Below are 21,784 nucleotides of genomic sequence, written 5' to 3' on the forward strand. Positions count from 1 at the left end.
AAAAAAAAATTAAATAAAACCCGCCAGTTACCTACACATGTCTTCAATTTTGTGTGTGCTGTGACAAAACGGATGTAGACGCGCAACATCCGATTTGATAATAAACGGGAAATAAATATGCTCATGTTTGTTCCTTCACATGTTTAATATTAGACCGGAAAATAACAAAGAATGTCTCTTTCAACCGCACGATCATTCCTGTCGGAGGCTTGCTATGGCGAGCAAGAACTTGACGCCAATTCTGCACTCTTGGAGCTTGACAAAGGTGCCAACTTGCTAGCATGCTAACGAGTTAACTTAGCCTCCAGTTCTTTTTGACTGTAGCAAATTATACAGGTTATTATGTCTTCCGTATGATGCTGTTTTGGGTGTAGGGCATTGGTATGTCTTGTAAGTAATGTGCTTTTATTCCAGGGCTGCGATCAGGAAAACCTGGAGAGCAGTGTGAAGCCGTGGTGCTCTTCCCAAAGCTCTTCCTCAAGTATCCATTTCCCATCCTGATTAACTCAGCATTTCTGAAACTTGCAGATATATTTAGACTTGGGTGAGTGTGCTCAAATGGTTGTCAAAATTTCTGTAACTCATTGTGAATTGTAGTCAAGAAATAGCATAAACTGAGCCCACACTAAAAACAAGTTATTTTTTCTGATTTTAGGAACAACTTTCTTCGACTTTGTGTACTAAAAGTTACCCAACAGAGTGAAAAACATCTGGAAAAAATCCTCAATGTGGACGAATTTGTCAAAAGGGTGTTTTCAGTCATCCATAGTAATGACCCGGTGGCCCGAGCCATTACTCTGAGGTAATTTATATAGGAAATGTTGATTCTAAAATAACATTGAATTCTTTTCAGTTCTTGTCTTCTATGTTTTATGCACCACGTTCCAGCTGTAATTGTTGTGAAAGTTATAAAAATAAACAAAAGAGTAATCGCTGAGTCTGACTTTTGGCAGGTTTCATTGCATCTGAACTGACATAGAGTATAACAATAACAGCCTACAACCCTGTTTTTCACTTCTCATCAGGATGCTCGGCAGTTTGGCTTCCATCATCCCAGAAAGGAAGAATGCCCACCACAGTATTCGCCAGAGTCTTGACTCACATGACAATGTAGAGGTGGAAGCTGCAATATTTGCTGCAGCCAGCTTTTCTGCACAATCTAAGTAAGGATATAATGTACAGTAAACATAATTGCTCCAAGTTGTCGGTTTACAATTGTGTTGTTAATCATTTCAATGTTCATTGCATCTATAGTAAAGCTCACAACATTTGCTGAAGGGTTTTTAGAGGCAGCTATTCTGATTGTCCAACTATTTTGTGAAATTTTGGACTTTCCACTGCAATTACTTTTAGTAAAAAAGATTTATCTGAATACGCAATTCAATTTTCTTACTTTGCTGCTCTTTACTGTTTTCAGAGTCTTTGCAGCTGGCATTTGCAACAAAGTCAGTGAGATGATTCAAGGTAAGACTTGTAAAGAATTCTTGTTAAGGTCGCTAACACGACTTCCAATAATTTTCTTTCCACAAAAAGTAACAAACTGCAGATTTCGTGACACTCTTGTTTAACAACTCCCGTTCCTTTGTCTAAACAGGTTTGGAGACCCCTGTGGACCTGAAACTTAAGTTGATCCCCATGCTGCAGCACATGCACCATGATGCCAGTTTGGCGTCCAGCAGCCGAGAACTTTTACAAAACCTGGTCACTTCTTACCCCTCCACACCTATGGTCATTGTCACCCTGCACACCTTCACCCAGCTCGCAGCCTCCTCCTTGATTGACATACCCAAGCAGGTTGTTCGCTTTTGGATAAATCAAATCATTTTTTACAATGCATAGCATTTTAACACTATTCTATTTTGATTCTGTAGTTGCAGCTCCTTCTTCAATACCTTAAAGATGACCCACGCGAAGCTGTCAAGAGGCTGGCAATTAATGATCTCAAGCTTCTAGCGAAGAAGGCCCCACATCTTTGGATCAGGGAAAACGCACAGGTACTTCAGCTGTGGACAAGTGTCTTCATTTTGTTATGAGCAGTGTGGTATTTTGAAATAATGCTTTTTTTTTCCCCCAACAAATTATGATAAGCCTGATTGATTTGCATTTTCGCTTGCAGACATTGTGTGAATGTGCACTCAGCAGTCCTTATGTTAGTTTGAAGCTAGGAATGTTAGCTGTGCTGTCCACCCTCTCAGAAACAATTGCAATCAAGCAGTATTTTAGTCATTCAACAGGTAAGCGACATCCTGTTAAGATGTTTAATTAAATATTGTATTTGCACCGCCTTCTCATATGCTTTAAAACGTTAATTGAATTATTTTCATTCAAAACATTTTCTTCAGTGTCCGGTCCCCCTCCGATCAATGACCTTGTGAACTTAGCCCTGGACTGCTGTTACCACAGCAACCTGGCTGTTGCTGCTCATGGGGTCATTGTGCTCTGCAATATTGTCACTTCCTGTCCAGAAAAAGGTATGTTAAATGTCCGCAGATGTTTATTTTTTTTGGCCACTTTTCATGTTAGAAGTGCACAGCCTGATATTTGTCTATGATTGTATGTCCTTAGATATTGTCCATCTGGAGCAGGATACAGTTTTAGGGCTGGAGTCCCTGCTGATGCTTTGCAGTCAAGACGGCAGTCCCAGTGCCCAGGCAACACTTAAAGTAAACCACTTGATCATTCAATACAAATGAAGAGATTTACACTACAGACTTGCTCTTTTTATTTAGGCATTTCAATGTACTTTATTCTTACTTAGAACCGTACAAAAATATTTTTGGCTATCATTGAGGCCCTTGTTTGTTTAGTATGCACTCAAATTAAAAATACAGTAAAGTCTCGTTATATCGATATCTGCTTATTATGATACTATTTCTATGAACGCAAGGAGAAAATTTACATGCCGCAGGATCGGATATATCCATAGTCCGGTTATATCGATATTTTTTCCGACTCCCGAGAATATTGATATAGCGAGACTTTACTGTAGTTTCACTAAGTTTTAGGTTCAGTAGTTCTTACATAACTCATTCACTGCCATTCACAAATTTATTCAGGAAATGAAAATATGACATAAAAAAACAAAACCCAAATTTGTTCGATTACGTTTTTTTCATCCTTGGTTGCCGATAAAGCGCCGGCCATGACCTCTGGCAATGTTTTTTTTCCTTTCCACAAGGGGGCATCATTCTCTTTTTTCCATGTTAGCGCTTTGTTCCAGCTTCAGTTGTTAAAGTGCTATATAAACCAATATGTATGTATTTCATTGTATTTTGGACAGTTACCCTCATTTCAAGCTCATATAACTCCAGACCCAATTAATTTAGGAATTAACTATTTTTTTCTGATGAAAGAAGAGAGTCTAAGGTTTCTAACGTTTTATTGATTGTTTTGTCGTCCTAAAACTCAATACTCTGTCGGTCCTGGAACTTGAGTGAGAATGACAAAAACCCTGACCTGCAGTGGACACATTTTTGCACATGTCTGGCATTGGATGAGTTAATATGTAACATAATCCGCTTCATCCTAATTACAATTAATTCAGTCATCTAATGCCTGATTGAATTCTCATCTCCTTTTTTTGGTTTTCTTCCAATTTTCCAATGTTAGACCACTCTCACCTCGCTAGTCAAGCTGCTGAAGAGCCGACCTCACCTCAGCCAGTCTGCTGTGGAATTCCTGCTTGGTCAGCTCCACTTGTCCTGTGACTCCTCTCGCGTGCTCATGTGCCACACTTTGTCAGCCATCGCAACCCATCTTCCGGTGTTGGGAGACAGCATGCTAGGGGATCTGGTAGACCTCTACCGTGTAGCTAGTCAATCGTCCACCAACAAACAGCAAGAACTTCTGGTGAGCAAAGTGCACCCATCCCACATACCGTGTAACATTTCAAAGTACAGTGATATTATTATTATTATTATTATTATTATTATTATTATTATTATTATTATTATTATTATTAGTATTATTAGTATAATACCTCAGTTTACAAACTTAATTGGTTCCCAGAAAGTGTGTGCAAGGCAAAAAGTGTGTCTTCCAAACATTAATTTCCCATAGGAAACCATTAAAAATGAGAATAATCTGTTTCCAGGTCCGCATAAAACATAATTTTTGACTAAATAAGCCTTAAAACTACACAAAATATACCTTATTTTATGTATAATAAATGTGGTATTGTATTGTATTGTAATGAAAGAAATAAACTGTACTATATAATAAAGTCGTTTAATTTACCTTTGTGATGGTCGTTGATGTAGTTGCCTCTTGATGATATCCGAGTGAATACCTTCACACACTGTCCGCTGCTAGCTGCTTTTCGTTAATCCAAATCAACAGAGGTTTTTTAACTTCTTTTATTGCCTGTGACTGTTGCTTAGACAACACAGAAACACCCTTAGCCACATGTAGCAATGGTCAACTTAGCATATTGGTAGTGAGACGCAAAGTCACACAAACGCACACCTCGTTCGTGTTTCTCGATGATCTCCTTCTTCTGCTCGACCGTAATTTTCTTTTGTGTCCTCTTCAGTTTAACAGTTGCCTGTAGTGGGGTCTTTTTCGGTCCCAAAAAAGCAAAAGTACGACACTTGATAACAAACCACATCTGCACTGAGTGCACTCAAAGAAAGTGGGTGTGGAAAACTAGTCCGCCAGCTGCCGTGGCGCTGTTTGGCCGTGTGGTTTGGTGTTTTTCCGCTGAAAACTAGTCCGCCAGCCATTGTGGCGCTCTGTGTGTTTCCCGAAAACTAGTTCGTATGCCAAGATTATATTTTCACGAATGTAATGTTCGTAAGGCGAAAAGTATGTTAGCTCAAGTGTTCGTAAGCCGAGGTCTCGCTGTATTTTTCATTTGATGACACGAACCAACGCTCTGCTGCGAATAGCCTTTCACCAACTAGATCTTTGTCAGGTTCCACAAAATCACAAGAGGTTCACTCACTCAACATTTTTTTTTTGCTTCCTAACTGACATCAGAAAAACGTTTTAGCGCATCTAAAATACCCAAAACACGCAGGCTGATATTTTTAGTCACATGAAAAACACCTATAAAAATAACACAACGATTCACCATCACATTATTTATGTGTTTTCCTTCTAATTTCGCCATCAACAAGGATCAACACGAAGTTTTCAGACCAAAGTACCCAAAATGCGTTGTGTGTCGCTTTCTCCGTCAGGGGCGTTCTAGACGTGACGTCAGGTCAGGCATCGTCATCAACTTGAAAACAAGACTTCCTGAATATTCAGTGCGAGTCTTAAAACGTAAAATATAGCTATATGTGGTGGAATCTTTGTAAAATACGCTGAGTAGAAGTGATTTTACAAATTATGGACACAACACGTCCGGAGACGTCGGTTGTGGTTTAAAGCTTCACTGTTGATCTTCCAGCTCTTATTTTTCTTTCCGTCTTCTGTGATCTCACTCAGGTGTCTCTGGCCACTGTGATTTTTGTTGCCAGCCAGTCATCACTGTCAGCAGAAGTAAAGACCGTCATCAAACAGCAACTTGAAAATGTCGCCAATGGTTGGACCGTATACCGCATCGCACGGCAGGCGTCCCGAATGGTAAGCATAGACTTTACAGATCACATATTCATCAAATCATAACACAGTTCCAGAAAATGGTTCCGTTCTGATTATGCGCTGCATAATTACTGTAATAAAATAAAATAGAATTGAAATTATATGTGTGCCTGTAAATGGTATTGTAGTCACCACTATGGGTATGCTGTCCATGTTGAACTTTTTATTGCTACGTAGAGTTCTGCGTAGTTGCGTGAAAGTGTTCTCCTGAATCTGCAGGGGTGCCACGAGTTTTCCAGCGAGCTGTATCAGAGTCTACGAACCCGCGTGGCTTCAGAGCACTTCTACTTCTGGCTCAACAGCCTCAAGGAGTTCTCCCAGGCCGAGCAGTGCTTGACACACATGGAGGAGGGAAACTACAGCGGAGCCATGAGCGCCATTGCCGAGGCCCTGCGCTCCTACCAAAAGGGGATTGCCTCCCTCACAGTCAGTTAACTGCCGGGCATCTGGCTGCCATTAAATATTTATTTGACTAACTCCACACCACAAGTGACAGATGCTCCGAGCTGATGATCCTCTTGATAGTTTTGGCTTTAGATGAGATCCCACGCAGCCTGTTAGCGGATTAATGTGCATAATACCTGCCTGTATCTTGTCAGTTCATCTTGAGGCATTTGCGACTGCGGCGTTAATGTAAAGTTATGTGATAAATCTTCCCCCCGCAGGCGGCCAGCACTCCTCTAAATCCACTTACATTCCAGTGTGAGTTCATTAAGCTACGCATCGACAACCTGCAAGCATTGTCCCAGCTGATTTGCACCTGCAACAGCCTCAAGACAAGCCCCCCACCGGCCGTCGCCACCTCCCTTGCGCTGAGCACGGGCAATGACCTGCAAAGCTGCGGTCGCATCTCTCTGCAGGTAAAATACATTTATTCATTTCTAGAGAACAAAGCTGTGTTTTGGGCAGTATTTCCCGCCAATCATCCATATTTTCTTTATTTCTGCTATCCCAAGTCAATTAATTAAATTACAGTGATACCCCAGTTTACAAAGGCTTAAGCTCACGAACTTTTCGCCTCACGAAGATTAAATTCGCAAGTATATAGTCTTGGCTGACGAACTAATTTTCGGCGGACGAACCAAACCACACAGCGCCACGGTGGCTGGCGGACTAGTTTTTGGCGGATGAACACCAAACCACAGTCGAACAGCGCCACGGTGGCTGGCGGAACAGTTTTCGTCAACTCCTTTCTTTGAGTGTGGACGTGGTTTGTTATCGAGTGGAGTACTTTTGCTATTATGGGACCGAAAAAGACCCCACCACCGGCTAGTTTTAAGCCAAAGAGGACACAAAAGAAAATTACGGTCGAGAAGAAGAAGGAGATCATCGAAAACACGAACCAGGTGTGCGTTTGTGTGACCAATACCATTACGCTAAGTTGACCATTGCTACCATCCTTAAGAACAAGGAAGCTATTAAAGGGCAACCGACGCCCCGGACAAGTTGTGTCCACAATTTGTAAAATCATTTCAAATTACTTCTACTGAGCGTATTTTACAAAGATTCCACCGCATATAGCTATACATGTATTTTACGTTTTAAGACTCTACTTGTTTGGTCTGGGGACCTCGTGTTGCACCCAAAAGCCGCCAGAAGGCCAGAAGAGGGCATGCAAGCTCCATATAAGGAATTTATCAGCCTGTGGAAGCGGAGGTGGCCACTGAGGTCGCCATTTTGTGCCTCTTTTTTTTTTTGGGTGAGAGATTGTCCCCCAATGTTGCCTCAAAATGGCACATATATTTCTTTAATCGATTGCAAACATGTATGCTTTCCTCTTCAGAACTATTTGAATCATATTCATAACTGGATGTGTAACAAGAAAGCATATTCTCCGAATCTGAAGCCATTGTTTGGATTCTCCAGCAATGCAAGACGTCTTGCCGTGACGTCACGAACTAGGGGCGGGACTTTCTGAAAATGCCCAATTCCCAGCTCATTTTTTGCAGATTTTGGACACTTTAAGTCATTTTTATTGGTGTTTTGAATTTGAATAAAAATATCATACTGTGTGTTTTGGGTATTTTACATGCTATAAAACGTTTTTCTGGTGTCAGTTAAAAAACAAAAAAGTGACATCGGTTGCCCTTTAAGGGCGCGTGTGTGGGTAAGGGTATTTCTGTGTTGTCTAAGCAATGGTCTCAGGCAATAGAAGCGGTTGAAAAACATCTTTTAATTTGGATTAACGGAAATCAGCTAGCAGGGACACTGTGAGTGAGGGTATTATCACCGAGAAAATATGGCAACTTCACTCGGATATCATCAAGAGGTATCAACGACCATCACAAATGTAAATGAAATGACAGTTTATTTCATTAATTACAGTCCAATAGCACAATTATTATACATAAATTAAGGTATATTTTGTGTAGTTGTGAGGATAATTTTGTTGAAATTTATTTTTTTTGGAGACTTGTGAACGGATTATTCTCATTTTAATGGTTTCTTATGGAAAATAAATATTTGGAAGACAAACATTTTACGTTACACACACTTTCTGGGAACCAATTAAGTTCTGAGCTGAGGTATGACTGTATAAACATATAGAAAATGGATGGTTAAATACTAAAATAAAAAAAATATGAGAATCAAGTGTTACTTTAATATTAAAATGTACATGTACAATTTTTTTGATCCTCATTTCAGATGAAAGTATGCATGGATGAGTTCAAAAGTCTTGCTGCCCGCTATGCAGAGTTACACCAGTCATCGTTTGATGCTGACTACGCCACCCTCCGAAATGTGGAGTTGTATCCTATTAAACATAGCACTGATTTGTTCTCTGCTCTGTTTTGGTATTGTTACCAGTACTGTCACCCTTGAACAATATTTAAATTGAGCACATTTTGTATCACAAGTTGCAAGATCAAATTGCACTGCATCCCTTTTTCACATCTATCTCCATACATTGACTGATGTGTTCTCTGCTTGAATGTTTTTTCCCTTTCTTAACTGCCGGGTTAGACAACAACAAAGCTGTCTGCTGGTCTCTCACGTGATCGAGACTCTAATATTGGAGCCGCAGGCTGTCAGGTAAGCGCTGGCTGCTAGACTGATTTATGCTACAATATTCAGTACTCATACATTTTTCATAGAATTTGCTGTGGATTCCATAGTGGCACATTACCAACTGCTGTTTAGTTAAACATATTTTAGTTTCTTTTTTTTTCCTGACCTCCACTGCCCTGACATTTGACAAGATTAGCCATCTCCGTGTGATGGATTGTCGGAGACTCATCCGTGAAATGTCAAATGTATTATATAAATGCATGCTAATGAGTTTGCGCTGTGTTGTTTCTGTGTTGAGCGTTGCATCAATACATTACAACGCTGAATAAAATTAGCCAAGAACTGATCGCTTTGTTTTATTGTGTGTCTCGTGTAGTTACCAGGAGTACGGCCCCCTTGGCTCAGTTCAGTCGGAGAGTGAATATGAGCGACGGATGATGTCTGTCTTTACCCACGTGCTTGAGGAAGTAGAGACCCTAAATAAGAAGCATCCACCTGTGTCATACCTGGTAAGAAATAAATATATACAAATACAGAACAGTGTATATATAATGTTCACATTTAACTCATGTCTTTTTTTGCAGCACACAGGTTGTCTTTGTGATGCCATCATAGCACTGCTGAAGGTCCCTCTGTCTTTCCAGAGGTACTTCTTCCAAAAGCTTCAGTCGACCAGCATCAAGGTAAATTGATTTTTTTCCCCCCCATGAGACCATGCAAGCACTAGTTAACAACAGACTGAGCCCTAATATCGTCAAATATATTCTAAAAGTGCATGTCAATTAAGTAGTCGTGTTTGTTAGAGCAATTCGCTATACGAACACATTCTGTTAATAATGACCCCAACAGTGTTACTCAGATTCATTAAACACAGGAAAATATTTTTTCACGGGCCATTTACTAATTTCTATATGTGATGAATCTTATGTTTGTTTTTCGGGTGTGGTGTTATTTCTAGGAATTGTACATTTAATGGTTTTGTTAACAGTGTAGATAATTATCAAAATTAGTTAAAAAACATTAAAATATGTGTATAATCTAAAGCTTTTATATCAAATTCACACATGAATTGAGCCAATGAAACGAGTCAAATGTTTCTGGATCATTCAAATTTCTTTTGAGGAACTTGTTGATAATAGGTGTCGGTCAGGTGTGCTTTTCAGTGTTCCGTTTTGAACGTCAGAATGGCTGACCCGTCCGTGCCCTGGCTTATTTCTCCAGCTTGCCCTCTCTCCATCCCCACGAACACCAAACGAGCCAATCCCGGTGCAGAACAACCAGCAGCTGACTCTCAAAGTAGAAGGAGTGGTTCAACACGGTTCCAGCCCTGGTCTCTTCAGGAAGATCCAGTCAGTGTGCCTCAATGTTACATCCACTCTCCAGAGTAAGGGTCCAGGAGCAGACTACAAGGTATTTATGTTGTCCCTGTATCCAGGTGTTGCAATTTATATTTGGAATATCATGCAGATTTTTTTTCTCCCTGCTTCTGTGTTTTGTACTTGATGATATGAAAGAAAGAATGCAAAAGATGCTCTCGCACAATATAAAATATATTTATTGTGATGCAAATGATATTTTAAAATAGGTATCGTCGACAAACTTCTTACAGTTCTTCTACCAATTTACAGTCTTTTTCTTTTGGAAAATTTTCAAGTGTCTCAATGGATTGGATTCATTTGATACCTTTCAGATACCTCTGGAGAGTACAACCAATGAAATCGAGCAACGGGTGGAACCCCACAATGACTATTTCAGCACCCAGTTCCTGCTCAATTTTTCCATCCTGGGCACTCACGCTGTCACTGTGGAGGCTTCTGTGGTGGACGAGAGCGGCATAGAGTGGAAGACAGGGCCTAAGACCACACTGTCGGTAAAGTCCATGGAGGATCCATACTCCCAGCAGCTCCGCCACCAAATGCAACAAAGCGCAGCCCAGCCTGCTCCCCAGAGGAGTGCATATAGTCGGTTTTAGTTAATTTCTTAGTTACCGTAACTCACTTGTCTGTGTACATATTTGTTCCAGTGATTAAAAGACTAGATTTAATTTGTGACGATCCTTTGGATTTTCTTTCCCTCAAGGACAATATAATTGAATTCCACCCAGTACTCTTTCAAGACAGAATGTGGTCCAGGTGAGAATTTTCTGCATAAAAGCCACTTAACGAATAATGCAAAATTGCTCGGAATCCATCACCCTTCATTAACGCGCTAATATTAAATGGAGGAATCTCTAGGACATTTTAGTAATGGATGCCCTTGGATTGTGGTCTTGTTTTTCACGAGAAGCATCGCCAGGGGGCAGACGACCGTAATTATCATCTATATTAGGTATGTATTGTACTCAAACTGTAATTCCAAACAAAACATTGCTGCTGCATTAGTTGGCTACATTTTAGAAACTTTGGTAATGATTGTTATGCTATAATTTTGCAAATTTGACTTTTTTCATAATGAAAATGAAAGCATACTGTATTTCCCTTTCAACATTAAACTCGCGTCCTCTCTCCGGCAAAGAAATGATACTGTGCCAGGATGTAGCGACGATCGAATTGCTAACAAGATCATAAAACCATCATCATTTGACAAGAGAGAGCACTTGGGCGAAGAGGAGACTCGTACCAGCTGAGCGCCAAAGGAGTAAAATGCGTGACTTCCGCTATAAGATTTCAGAATAAAGGTTATCTTTTATTTTTGTAACGAGCGGTCACTCGGTGTGGTCTACAGTATAACAAATAAATCAATTCGAACAGTGTTCTGAAACGTTCATGGTTTAAAAAATATTTATTTTAAAATGAGTCTCGAATAGTTTATTTGGTAAAAATTATTGTGAAGGCATAATGCTCACCTCCGCCTTCAGCAACACTGGCACAACTCTCCCCCGTGTGAATCTCGATTTAAAGCGGATAGATAGATAAAGAGTCCGGGGCAGTCTACAAGAGCGATATCGCCGTCAACCAATTTGACTGCTTTATGGCTTTACCATTCAACGCCTGTCGTGGCTTCCCTGACACATAAATCGGGACCCGCCTTTTGCACGGAAGACAGGACCTCTAGAGCGATGTTAAACTAGATGATGGTGATGATGCATAGGTGGAATTATCACCCCGGTGTCTGACTGCGATGGAGCCGAGCGCGCTCAAGTGGAGCTCCTTGCTAGCGAGCTAGCGAGCTAGCTGGCTAACGGTGCCCGAAGGGACTCACTCGAGCCGCCCCGTGAAACGGAGTCTCGATGGGTGTGATTGCGGTTTGTTGCGACTTCACCAGACAAATTGAACGATGTCCTCCGTTTTGACCAAAACATGGACCATATATGCTGGAAAATGTGCTAACTTATTGGTTTAGGTTTTTCTTGCACATGACGGCGTACGCCTTCTTTCAACACATTCGCTTTTTTCTACACCATTAATGCTTTTTGGATGCTTCTGTGACCTTACTTCGGTAAGTAACGACCTATCAGATATCAAGTCAAAATCATCGTCTGACGATGGCCTGGGGGTGCACATTCAGTAGGGTGCATTGGCTCTTGCATTTAATGTCTATTGTAGCATGGACCTGCGCGGTTTAAATACATTACTAGCCCTTTTCTGTTATTGTATTTACATGCACTATTTTTGAGGGGGGAAATGAATAATCTGTCCTACTAGCACATTCGATCCTGTGCCAGGTAGCTTGTGAAGTCCTTTCATGGTTCAACCTTTCCTGGTGTCACAGTGGCGCCAAGGCAGCTTGGTCGAAGACGCACAACCTTAAATAATTTTCATTGAAGGTCCTTATTGTGACCTCACTCCAAATTGGTTATCGCTATAATTATCAGCATTTTCCCAGTGCTGCCACTCAAAAAAGGCTCACTTGCACGTAATCACTGAAAAGTATCACAGAATTAAGTGGAAAGCATCGCAATATTGAACTTGATACAAATGAATCAAGTTCACCTTATATTTCAAGATATGTTTTCAAAAATAAACTGAAAAAAGGAACATAATGGGGTGTAGGTGTTACAAAAGACTGGATTGTTTGCAGAATCCGATTCAACTCGAAACTGAGCCAATAAAATGATGATAAATCAGAGCGTTTCTTTGCTGTTATCGCTGATGGTGTTCATAAATGAAGCGACTCTTGTACAGTGACTGACATACAGACACGTGTCTCAAGGTGTTCTTTTCTTTCTTCCAGACAGTGTGGATCACGATGGCCCAGCTGTTGGACGGGGCTGGCAAACTGGGCTGGATTCTGCTGAAGGCTGTGCTCCGTTTTGTGTTTATGTTCATCAACAACTGCGTCGCCATCCCGTCGTACTGCCTGTACCTGCTCATGCTGCAGCCGCTGAGAATATGGCACAGCTCCACATTCTGGCACCTCGAGGGTGTCATGTTTAAATGGCTGCTGGCCATGGTGTCGTCGTGGGGCTGGATCGCAGGCTACACAGGTAAGATGCTCTCGGGCCTTCATTGGCACAAAGCAGCAGAAACATTGGGTCAAATGAACTATTTTGATAATTGTGTCACTTAAGCATACTTTCTTGAGCGCAATTACTATTTAAACTAAGTTTGGCTCCATCTTGTGGCATTTATTTTATTTTATGTCTTAAAACGTCTCTATAAACCTGGCCGCTTCTATAATTTCGTGTTCGTTGTACTAAATTCATCCTGTCTACTTGATAACTAATGTTAAGCAGATTCCTTACTTACAGACAGTGTATTGTCGGTGTTCAAATACCTGACATGTTTCGGCGACTACTTCCGCCTTCGTCAGAGTGTCACGGATGTTGCTGTGACGCGCCATTTTCAGCTGGTGTTGCTATGAGGGCGTGACCTACCTGTCAGAACTGACAGGCAAGCCACGCCCCCCGCTGTCCGCTCGTCCCTCCAGGATGCTGCTCCAGGTAGTAGAGAGCATGTAAGCTCCCTCATCCCTGTTGATGGTCCTTGGTCCTCGCTTTCGGATTTCAACACTTTTTTGATAACACTATCAAAAAACAAAGACATCACAATACTCCCCGCAGACAAAGGCAGAACAACAGTTATTATGGACACAGAAAAATACGAAAAACAGATGCAGCAGTTATTACAGGACGACGCCTATGAAATATTAAAGAAAGACCCAACAGAAGAAAAGAAAAACAAACTTAAAGCACTACTCAAACCCCTATTAAACGAAAATAAAATAAACAAAGAGTCGTACAACCACCTGGTACCTACAGCAAACATCATCCCCAGGATTTACGGCACGCCAAAAATACATAAACCCGATGCACCCCTCCGCCCCATAGTAGACAGCATCGGATCAGTCACATACAACCTCTCCAAAGCACTATCGGAAATAATAAAACCGCTACTGGGACACACGGACCAACACTGCGAGAACTCAAAGCAACTCGCCACAGAACTCGCCACCATAAAATTACAGAAAGACGAAATGTTCATATCACATGACGTCACCTCACTTTTCACAAAAACACCCACCAAAGCCACCATTCAGATAGTACAGGACAGACTCAAAACAGACAGGACACTCAAAAAACGCACAAATCTTACAGCACAAGACATAACCCAGCTACTTCAATTCATAGCCACATCCACATATTTCCAATACAAATACACCATATACAGACAAAAAGAAGGGTTCGCCATAGGGGACCCACTCTCTGCCATCATGTGTGGATTCTTCATGGAGGACCTGGAACAGAAAGCACTTTCAACAGCCCCGGAAATATACAAACCAACACTATGGAAACGGTATGTGGACGACATCTTGGAAAAAATCAAAACAGGACATACGCAACAGCTTACTGAACACCTCAACTCCATAGACACCACAGGCAGTATCAAGTTCACCCATGAAGAAGAAACAAACCACTCCATCGCCTTCTTGGACTTGAACATACACCACACGGACAACGGGGACATCAAAATAAAAGTACACAGGAAACCTACACATACTGACCAATATCTCCTTTGGACATCTGAACACCCCACCATTCATAAGTTGTCAGTCGTCAGAACATTACATGAACGCACCACAATAATCACGGACCCGGAAGACAAAACACAGGAGGAAAAACATATACAACACGCACTGAAAAAATGCCAATATCCCCAGTGGGCAATAACTAAAGGGGCAGAGCAGGTCAAAAACAAAAACAACACAAGACAGGGAAGAAAGAAAAAGCAAACAAACAAACAAGAACACAGAGCAATGGTAACACTACCGTACATAAGAGGAATCACAGAACGCATACAAAGGGCACTGAGGAAACACAACATAAACACACCGGTCAAACCACACACAACTCTCCGTCAAATCTTGGTACACCCAAAGGACAAAATACTCCCGGAAAACAAATGTAACTCAATATATGAAATCCCATGCAAGTCATGCAATAAAACATACATCGGGGAGACAGGAAGGAGTTTCAATACAAGAAAAAAAGAGCACAAGAACGAGTGCGAGAAGGAGACGGCAACAATCCAAACAAGAGCAATAAAAGAACAAGCACAACAGGAGCACCATAAATCAGCCATCACGGACCACTGCAAAAGAGAGAACCACATCATGGACTGGGAGAAGGCCAGAGTCATCCGCACCGAAGACAAAAAACATCAGCGCTGGATCAGGGAGGCCATTGAAATCCGAAAGCGAGGACCAAGGACCATCAACAGGGATGAGGGAGCTTACATGCTCTCTACTACCTGGAGCAGCATCCTGGAGGGACGAGCGGACAGCGGGGGGCGTGGCTTGCCTGTCAGTTCTGACAGGTAGGTCACGCCCTCATAGCAACACCAGCTGAAAATGGCGCGTCACAGCAACATCCGTGACACTCTGACGAAGGCGGAAGTAGTCGCCGAAACATGTCAGGTATTTGAACACCGACAATACACTGTCTGTAAGTAAGGAATCTGCTTAACATAATTTCGTGTTATTTTGATATCTGCAGGTTGCTTCAAGTGTTCCCTGCAGAAAAAAACGTATCATTCGCTGGATTTTTTTTAAATATTACTCCTGCATAGCCAATGTTATTGTTGCAAGCCATGTCAGTGTAGCACCTTCGCACCACCCTATGCTATTCATGTAGCATCTGTTCATCTGTGATTTTTGCACATTCACAATGCTTGAACATTCAATAAGTGTTACTTCAGGCATTAGACACAGTCGGGTCACACAAAGTTGCTTAGTTGTTACTCTAACCAACAAAGAAATGAAGTGCTATGTAATATGACATCGGGAAAAAAATCGCTAGAGTCTGTCTGAATTATTTCCTAGGTCTACTCGGTAAAATGTCGTGTAAGTGCTTCATGCAGTCAGTGGTGTTTGGTTGCATGAGGGCTGTGCGCCAAATGCTCCCTGATTGTAAGTTGTGTTCATTGGGAAATAAGGTGTACTGATCAATAATGCATACTCGTCCGCCTATAGAACACCTGGTATTGTGTTATGCAACATACTTATGACATGCAGATTGTCAGACGAAGGAGGTTCGACATCAGAGGGTCGCAATCTCCCTTCTCATACTTCAGATGAGATGACTTTGTCATAGAAACAGAGCCAAAGCCATGCCTTGTTAAGGTGGTAATTTGAAGCGATGCTAAATTTAAAATGTCTGGTGTGTATATAATATGTAAATAATCTGATGGTGCACTGTGGTTTTCACTTCTGTATACTGTACAGTGTACACCTCCAAAGTTGAATGCAATCTGTTTTTGAGTGGAAGCCCAATTTGTCTGGATTTCAAATTTATTATCTCAGGGGGGAAAAATCGGAATATTCTGTTCCAGTGATGTTTTTTTACACTTTAAAAATAACATTTAATGTCATTTAATGTCCTATCTTTAAATGTAATAAATTATCTTATTATAATTATACATTATTTTAAATAAATGTGTATATATATATATATATATATATATATATATATAATTTATTTATTTATGTATTTGCATTATTAATTGTTATACGATTAAGTCTACATAGGAGCAACTACTGCGTAATCAAGCTTACTGTTAACTTATCAGTGTGTAGTCTTATCTCTTACCGACAGGTGAGATACATTTGATTTGCAAAAGTAAGATCGCTGCCATATCTTTGGATAAAAAAAAAGTTTACACCGCAAAATTGGCAGCGGATTCATTTATAACTTGTTGGAACTATTCCCCCAATCCTTTTTGCAAAAGGAGCAGCCAGAGAGGTAAACATTGCTCTTCACACAGTGTAAACAATCTAGTAAGAGAAGTTGTAGCTTGTATAAACCATGCCAAGTCCGGACATCATAAAGGATTTGTCGGGCTCGTGGTGGGTTGCAAGCCATTAACCCTGTTCTTGATAAAAGCATGTAAACTGAGGTCCCATTGGGATGTTTCACACACTGGATACAAATGGGTGAACCAAAGCCTGCATGGTTGAATTTGTGCCACGAACCTGGCCATTATTCTGGTTATGTCATACTGTGTGTCTTACTTCTTACCGTAAAATAAATGTGGCCTTGACTAGGCTGAATCATTGCAATGTTCACAACTCTTAGAAGCAGACAAAGAGCCATCTCTTCAAGCAGTCTTGATCTAATTGTCCTTCTGCAAATGGCACCTATAAAAGGGCCCATCGACAACGATCTAGCGCTTAGCCTGGAAAAAATGTGCGAGTGAAAAACCAACGTGGATGAACTCTACCACTTTTCATTTGTTAAAGCCAGCGGTGTGCATCATGCGGCACCCACACACGTGTTGTCAGTTACTTGGCACGGTTCTCTTTTCCTGGGCTTTGTAGGTCTAAACAGACCTGATTTGATTGGCGTGCTTCTCATTATACCGCGTTTGCTGCACCTGGTTGTTAATATGGTATGAAAAAAATCAGCTGCCGAGAATCATTTGCACACAATTATCATTTTGGTGGCCACGGTTTGAAGCAGATTTGTTTTTTTGTGTGCAAATTTCCCCATTGTGGGACTATTAAAGGCTTTCTGATTCTGACTCTGATTTTAATTAATGGGCGTAGACGATGAAGTTCTATTCTTATACCGCGATACCTCAGCTTAAAAACTTAATTGGTTCCCGGGAAGTGTGTGGAAGAAAGTTTGTCTTCCAAACATTAATTTCTGATAAGAAACATTAAAATTAGAATAATCCGTTCCCAGGTCCCCATAAAACATAATTTTCTACTAAATAAGCCTTAACACTACACAAAATAAACCTTATTTTATGTGTAATAAATGTGCCATTGTATTGTAATTAAAGAAATACATTGTACTATATAATAAAGTCGATTTATTTACCTTTGTAATGGCTTGATGGAATGGACTGGGAGGAGGTTAGGGAGTTACTGTTTGGAAGGAGAGTCACCTTCCATAAAGACTGTAGGAAATAAATAAACTATACTGTATCATGAAGTCGATTTATTTACCTGTGTGATGCTAGTAACACATGCACCTTATAGGTTCCTTGTTCCGAAGAAGGTTAGCAATAGTCGACTTAGCATACTGGTAATGAGACGCTAAGTCACACAAACACACACCTCATTCGTATTTCTTGATGATCTCCTTCTGCTCCACTGTAATTTTATTTTGTGTCCTTTTCAGCTGAACACTAGCCTGTGGTGGGGTTGTTTTCGGTCCCATAATAGCAAAAGTATCCTTGATAACAAACCACGTATGCACTCAGAGAAAGGGTGTGTGGAAAAGTAGTCCGGCAGCCACCATGGCGCTGTTCGACCGTGTGATATGGTGTTCTTCCGCCGAATACTAGTCCGCCAGCCACCATGGCGCTCCGTGTGGTTTGGTTCGTTTGCCGAAAACTTGTTTGTATGCCAAGATTATAATGTTCGTAAAAGTTGAAGGAGTCCAAGATGGCGCCCGAGTAGGCGTAAGTGCTCTGATGAGCCTTGCTTTTTTTGTTGTTTTTGTCTTGTTTTTGGATTGGATTGGATTGGATATGCCTTTATTAGTCTCACAGTGGAGAAATTTACATTTCACAGCAGCAAAGTTTGTGTTTTCTTTTTTCACTTTGTGTTGTTGTGCGTCGTGTGGAACGGATACGGATTGTTTTTCAGCATTTTTGACCACGACATTCGTCAAGGAGGAGACTGTGCTGAGCGGTTGCGCCTTTTCGGCAGCATGGATATGCCAGTACTGTTTTTGAATGGGAGGAATGTCGGTGCCATTCGACTGTCATCGCTGGACAGCTCTGGGGCCATTGTGCTTTTTTGCGCCTGTAATGGGCAGCATCTTCACAGCCCCGCTTTGTTCAGTGGAAGGTCGGTGCTGTTTGACAGTCTGCGGCTGGATGGATACATGGCTTGAGGAGCCCGCGATAAGAAGGAAGGAGCGTCATCGCAGAGCGGCGATGCGTATATGGAACTGTCGAGGAATGGAATTGAAGCTGATTTATGTAGGACAGGAGATGTGAGACAATCTTTTTTCGGCAATGGATGCTACATTTGCGTGTTTGCTTTCAACATTTAGCTCGTAGTCGACGTGCACATTCCACCATGATGTCCCTGATCCACTGGTGAAGAGACGCTTTGAACCTCTCCTCTTTCATCTGGAACTGCTTTATGTAACAAAGAGGGTACAGAAAGTGCTTAAGAAGGAACGTCTCTCTGTGTCTTTGTGTTGTCATGTTATTTGTTATTAAGTTTTTTTTTTTCTTCTTTTGACTTAAAGACGGCGCCGCGAGAGTGGCTGCCTTTCCAGCAGCTCCTGTGTTTTGCTTTTCTACTTTCATTTCTTTCATAACTTTGCTGCTGTGAAATGTAAATTTCTCCACTGCGAGACTAATAAAGCCAAATCCAATCCAATCCAAAGCGAAAAGTTCGTAAGACCAGGTATTACTGTATGACTAACTTTTTTTGGGTACTTTATCAACGCCGTAATCACAATGAACAGTTTCATCATATCTCCATGTGTGTCAGTTCTTGAAATAACTCTATGTACAGATTTCAAAGATGAATATTGTGCAACTTTTTAGTGCTCCCTTAAAGGACAACCGACATCTCCGGACAAGTTGTGTCCATAATTTGTAAAATGGCTTCAAATGACTTCTACTGAGCGTATTTTAATAAGATTCCACCGCATATAGCTATATTTTACTTTTTAAGAGTCGCTCTGAGTATTCAGGAAGTCTTGTTTTTGAGTTGGTGACGAGTCCGTACGTGACGTCATGAAAGGACCGCCCCCTCACCGTAAAAAAGACGCATTGTCGCGTCCTTCCATCACGTCAATGTATTTTGCTGTACATGTTTGGTCTGAGAACCGTGTTGCACCCAAAAGCCGCCAGAAGAGGGAGTCCAAGCTCCATATAAGGAATTTATCAGCCTGTGGAAGCGGAGGTGGCCACTGGAGGTCGCCATTTTGTGCCTCTTTTCTGGTGATCCATTGTTGCCCTAATGTTGCCTCAAAATGGCATGGAATAAATTCTTTAATCGATTGCAAACATGTATGCTTTCCTCTTCAGAACTATTTGAATCATATTCATAACTGGATGTGTAACAAGAAAGCATATTCTCCGAAACTGAAGCCATTGTTTGGATTCTCCAGCAATGCAAGACGTCTTGGCGTGACGTCACGAACTGGGGGCGGGACTTTCTGAAAATGCCCAATTCGCACCCCCATTTTTGGCAGATTTTGGACACTTTAAGTCATTTTTAGTGGTGTTTTGCATTTGACTAAAAATATAAAAAAAAACAAAAAAGTGACGTCGGTTGTCCTTCCGACATCACTTTTTTGTTTCCTAATTGACATCAGAAAAACGTTTTATAGCATCTAAAATACCCAAAAAAACGCAGTATGATATTTTTTGTCAAATGCAAAACACCAATAAAAATGACTTAAAGTGTGCTGAAACTACAAAAAAAATTTAAACGGAAGTGACCAGTTTCAGAAGGTCCCGCCTCCTTGTTTGTGTTGTCACCCCAAGATGTCTTGCCTTGCAGGAGAATTAAAACAATGGCTTCAGATTCGAAGAATATGCTTTCTTGTTACTCATCCAGTTATGACTATGATTCAAATAGTTCTGAAGAGGAAAGCATACATGTTTGCAATCGATTAAAGAATGTATTCCGTGCCATTTTGAGGTATCTGGGGGCAGGAAATGTAGCGCCAAAAAGAGGCAGAAAATGGCAACAAAGCTCTGTGTAAGGAATTAATCAGCCCGTTTCCACGGGCAGCACAAAGTTTTCAGACCACACAAAGTACAGCAAAATGCATTGACGTGATGGAAGGACTGCTACAATGTGTCCTTTTTTCGGTCAGGGGTGTTCCTTCAGTGACATAACGTGAGGACTCGTCACCAACTCAAAAACAAGACTTCCAGAATATTCTGTGCGAGTCTTAAAACATAAAATATAGCTATATGCGGTGGAATCTTTGTAAAATACGCTCAGTAGAAGTCATTTGAAGTGATTTTACAAATTATGGACACAACTTGTCTGGAGACGTCGGTTGTCCTTAAAAAGGAAAGTTTATTTTGGCAGTATTAGTATTAGACATTTGTAAAATTTACAGTGTAACCTGCATAGGAAACCCAACAAAAGGCTGAAGTCACTTTTTTCTGTAGTTTAATAAAAAAATTGTTAATTAGGTGGTGGGTGGGTGTGACATTATCCAGTTTTATGACCACAGCACTGCTTTAATCAGGGAAGGGGAAAAAAAGTAACCCAATTTACATCAGTCGTCAAATATCTCAGGCAGTCGTTAGAATAATGACCATCATAGGACTTAATCCATTGCAGTGCAGGAGCTTTTTATTTAATCACTCAATAGCCATGTTTTATGTTTGTTTTGAAAAATACAGCAGTCGCACTGGCTTTTACATTAAAGACGTTTATTTTCGAGCGAGGCTCCACAGATTTGCATCTTATAGAAAATATGGCCCTCATTCTCTGGCTTGCCAGGCGAGTAATAACAGTAAGGGACAAGAGATTAATTAGGAAGGGTCAGTGGCCAAATTCTCTTCTGGCTTGCGAGACTGGCGCTCTAGGATGAGACACCGCGCCTGGAGCATGGTTGTCGCCCTTCGACGCTAACTGTGTCGTGTCTCAAAGACAATTTCCCTCATTTATTCTATCCGACAGATGACCCATCTCTGTGATATTATTAATGCTCAACTTCGGCAACAATGGGGACATCAGCGAATAGGACAGCACGATCCTTATGAATTGACATCGCCTTCGGGGCATACTCACACGCAGCTTACACTGTGTTGCCTTA

At 41.1% G+C, this 21,784-nt stretch overlaps 2 protein-coding genes across 2 annotated transcripts in view; both read left to right on the plus strand.

Moving 5' to 3' along the window:
- The first annotated feature begins 81 nt into the window (after nucleotides 1-81).
- ints7 (integrator complex subunit 7) lies at nucleotides 82-10,643 on the plus strand. The gene is made up of 20 exons (XM_089021481.1): nucleotides 82-265; nucleotides 415-544; nucleotides 656-802; nucleotides 1,026-1,163; nucleotides 1,418-1,464; nucleotides 1,595-1,794; nucleotides 1,872-1,994; nucleotides 2,117-2,234; nucleotides 2,343-2,471; nucleotides 2,566-2,663; nucleotides 3,610-3,849; nucleotides 5,431-5,568; nucleotides 5,806-6,012; nucleotides 6,252-6,446; nucleotides 8,233-8,336; nucleotides 8,551-8,619; nucleotides 8,972-9,104; nucleotides 9,180-9,278; nucleotides 9,817-10,005; nucleotides 10,286-10,643. Exons 1-20 carry the CDS (start codon nucleotides 172-174, stop codon nucleotides 10,565-10,567), a joined length of 2,880 nt encoding a protein of 959 aa, XP_088877607.1. The 5' UTR covers nucleotides 82-171; the 3' UTR covers nucleotides 10,568-10,643.
- Nucleotides 10,644-11,485: 842 nt separating this feature from the next.
- The window catches only part of lpgat1 (lysophosphatidylglycerol acyltransferase 1), a 32,862-nt gene continuing 22,563 nt past the window's right edge, over nucleotides 11,486-21,784 (plus strand). The window contains exons 1-2 of the mRNA XM_089021482.1: nucleotides 11,486-12,033; nucleotides 12,769-13,021. Coding sequence (XP_088877608.1) covers nucleotides 12,001-12,033; nucleotides 12,769-13,021 — 286 coding nt within the window. The 5' untranslated portion in view covers nucleotides 11,486-12,000. The remainder of the gene's footprint in view (nucleotides 12,034-12,768; nucleotides 13,022-21,784) is intronic.

The sequence above is a fragment of the Hippocampus bargibanti genome, linkage group LG19 (assembly GCF_051943395.1).
Source record: "Hippocampus bargibanti isolate YZ-2025 linkage group LG19, ASM5194339v1, whole genome shotgun sequence".
NCBI classification, from domain to species: Eukaryota; Metazoa; Chordata; class Actinopteri; order Syngnathiformes; family Syngnathidae; genus Hippocampus; species Hippocampus bargibanti.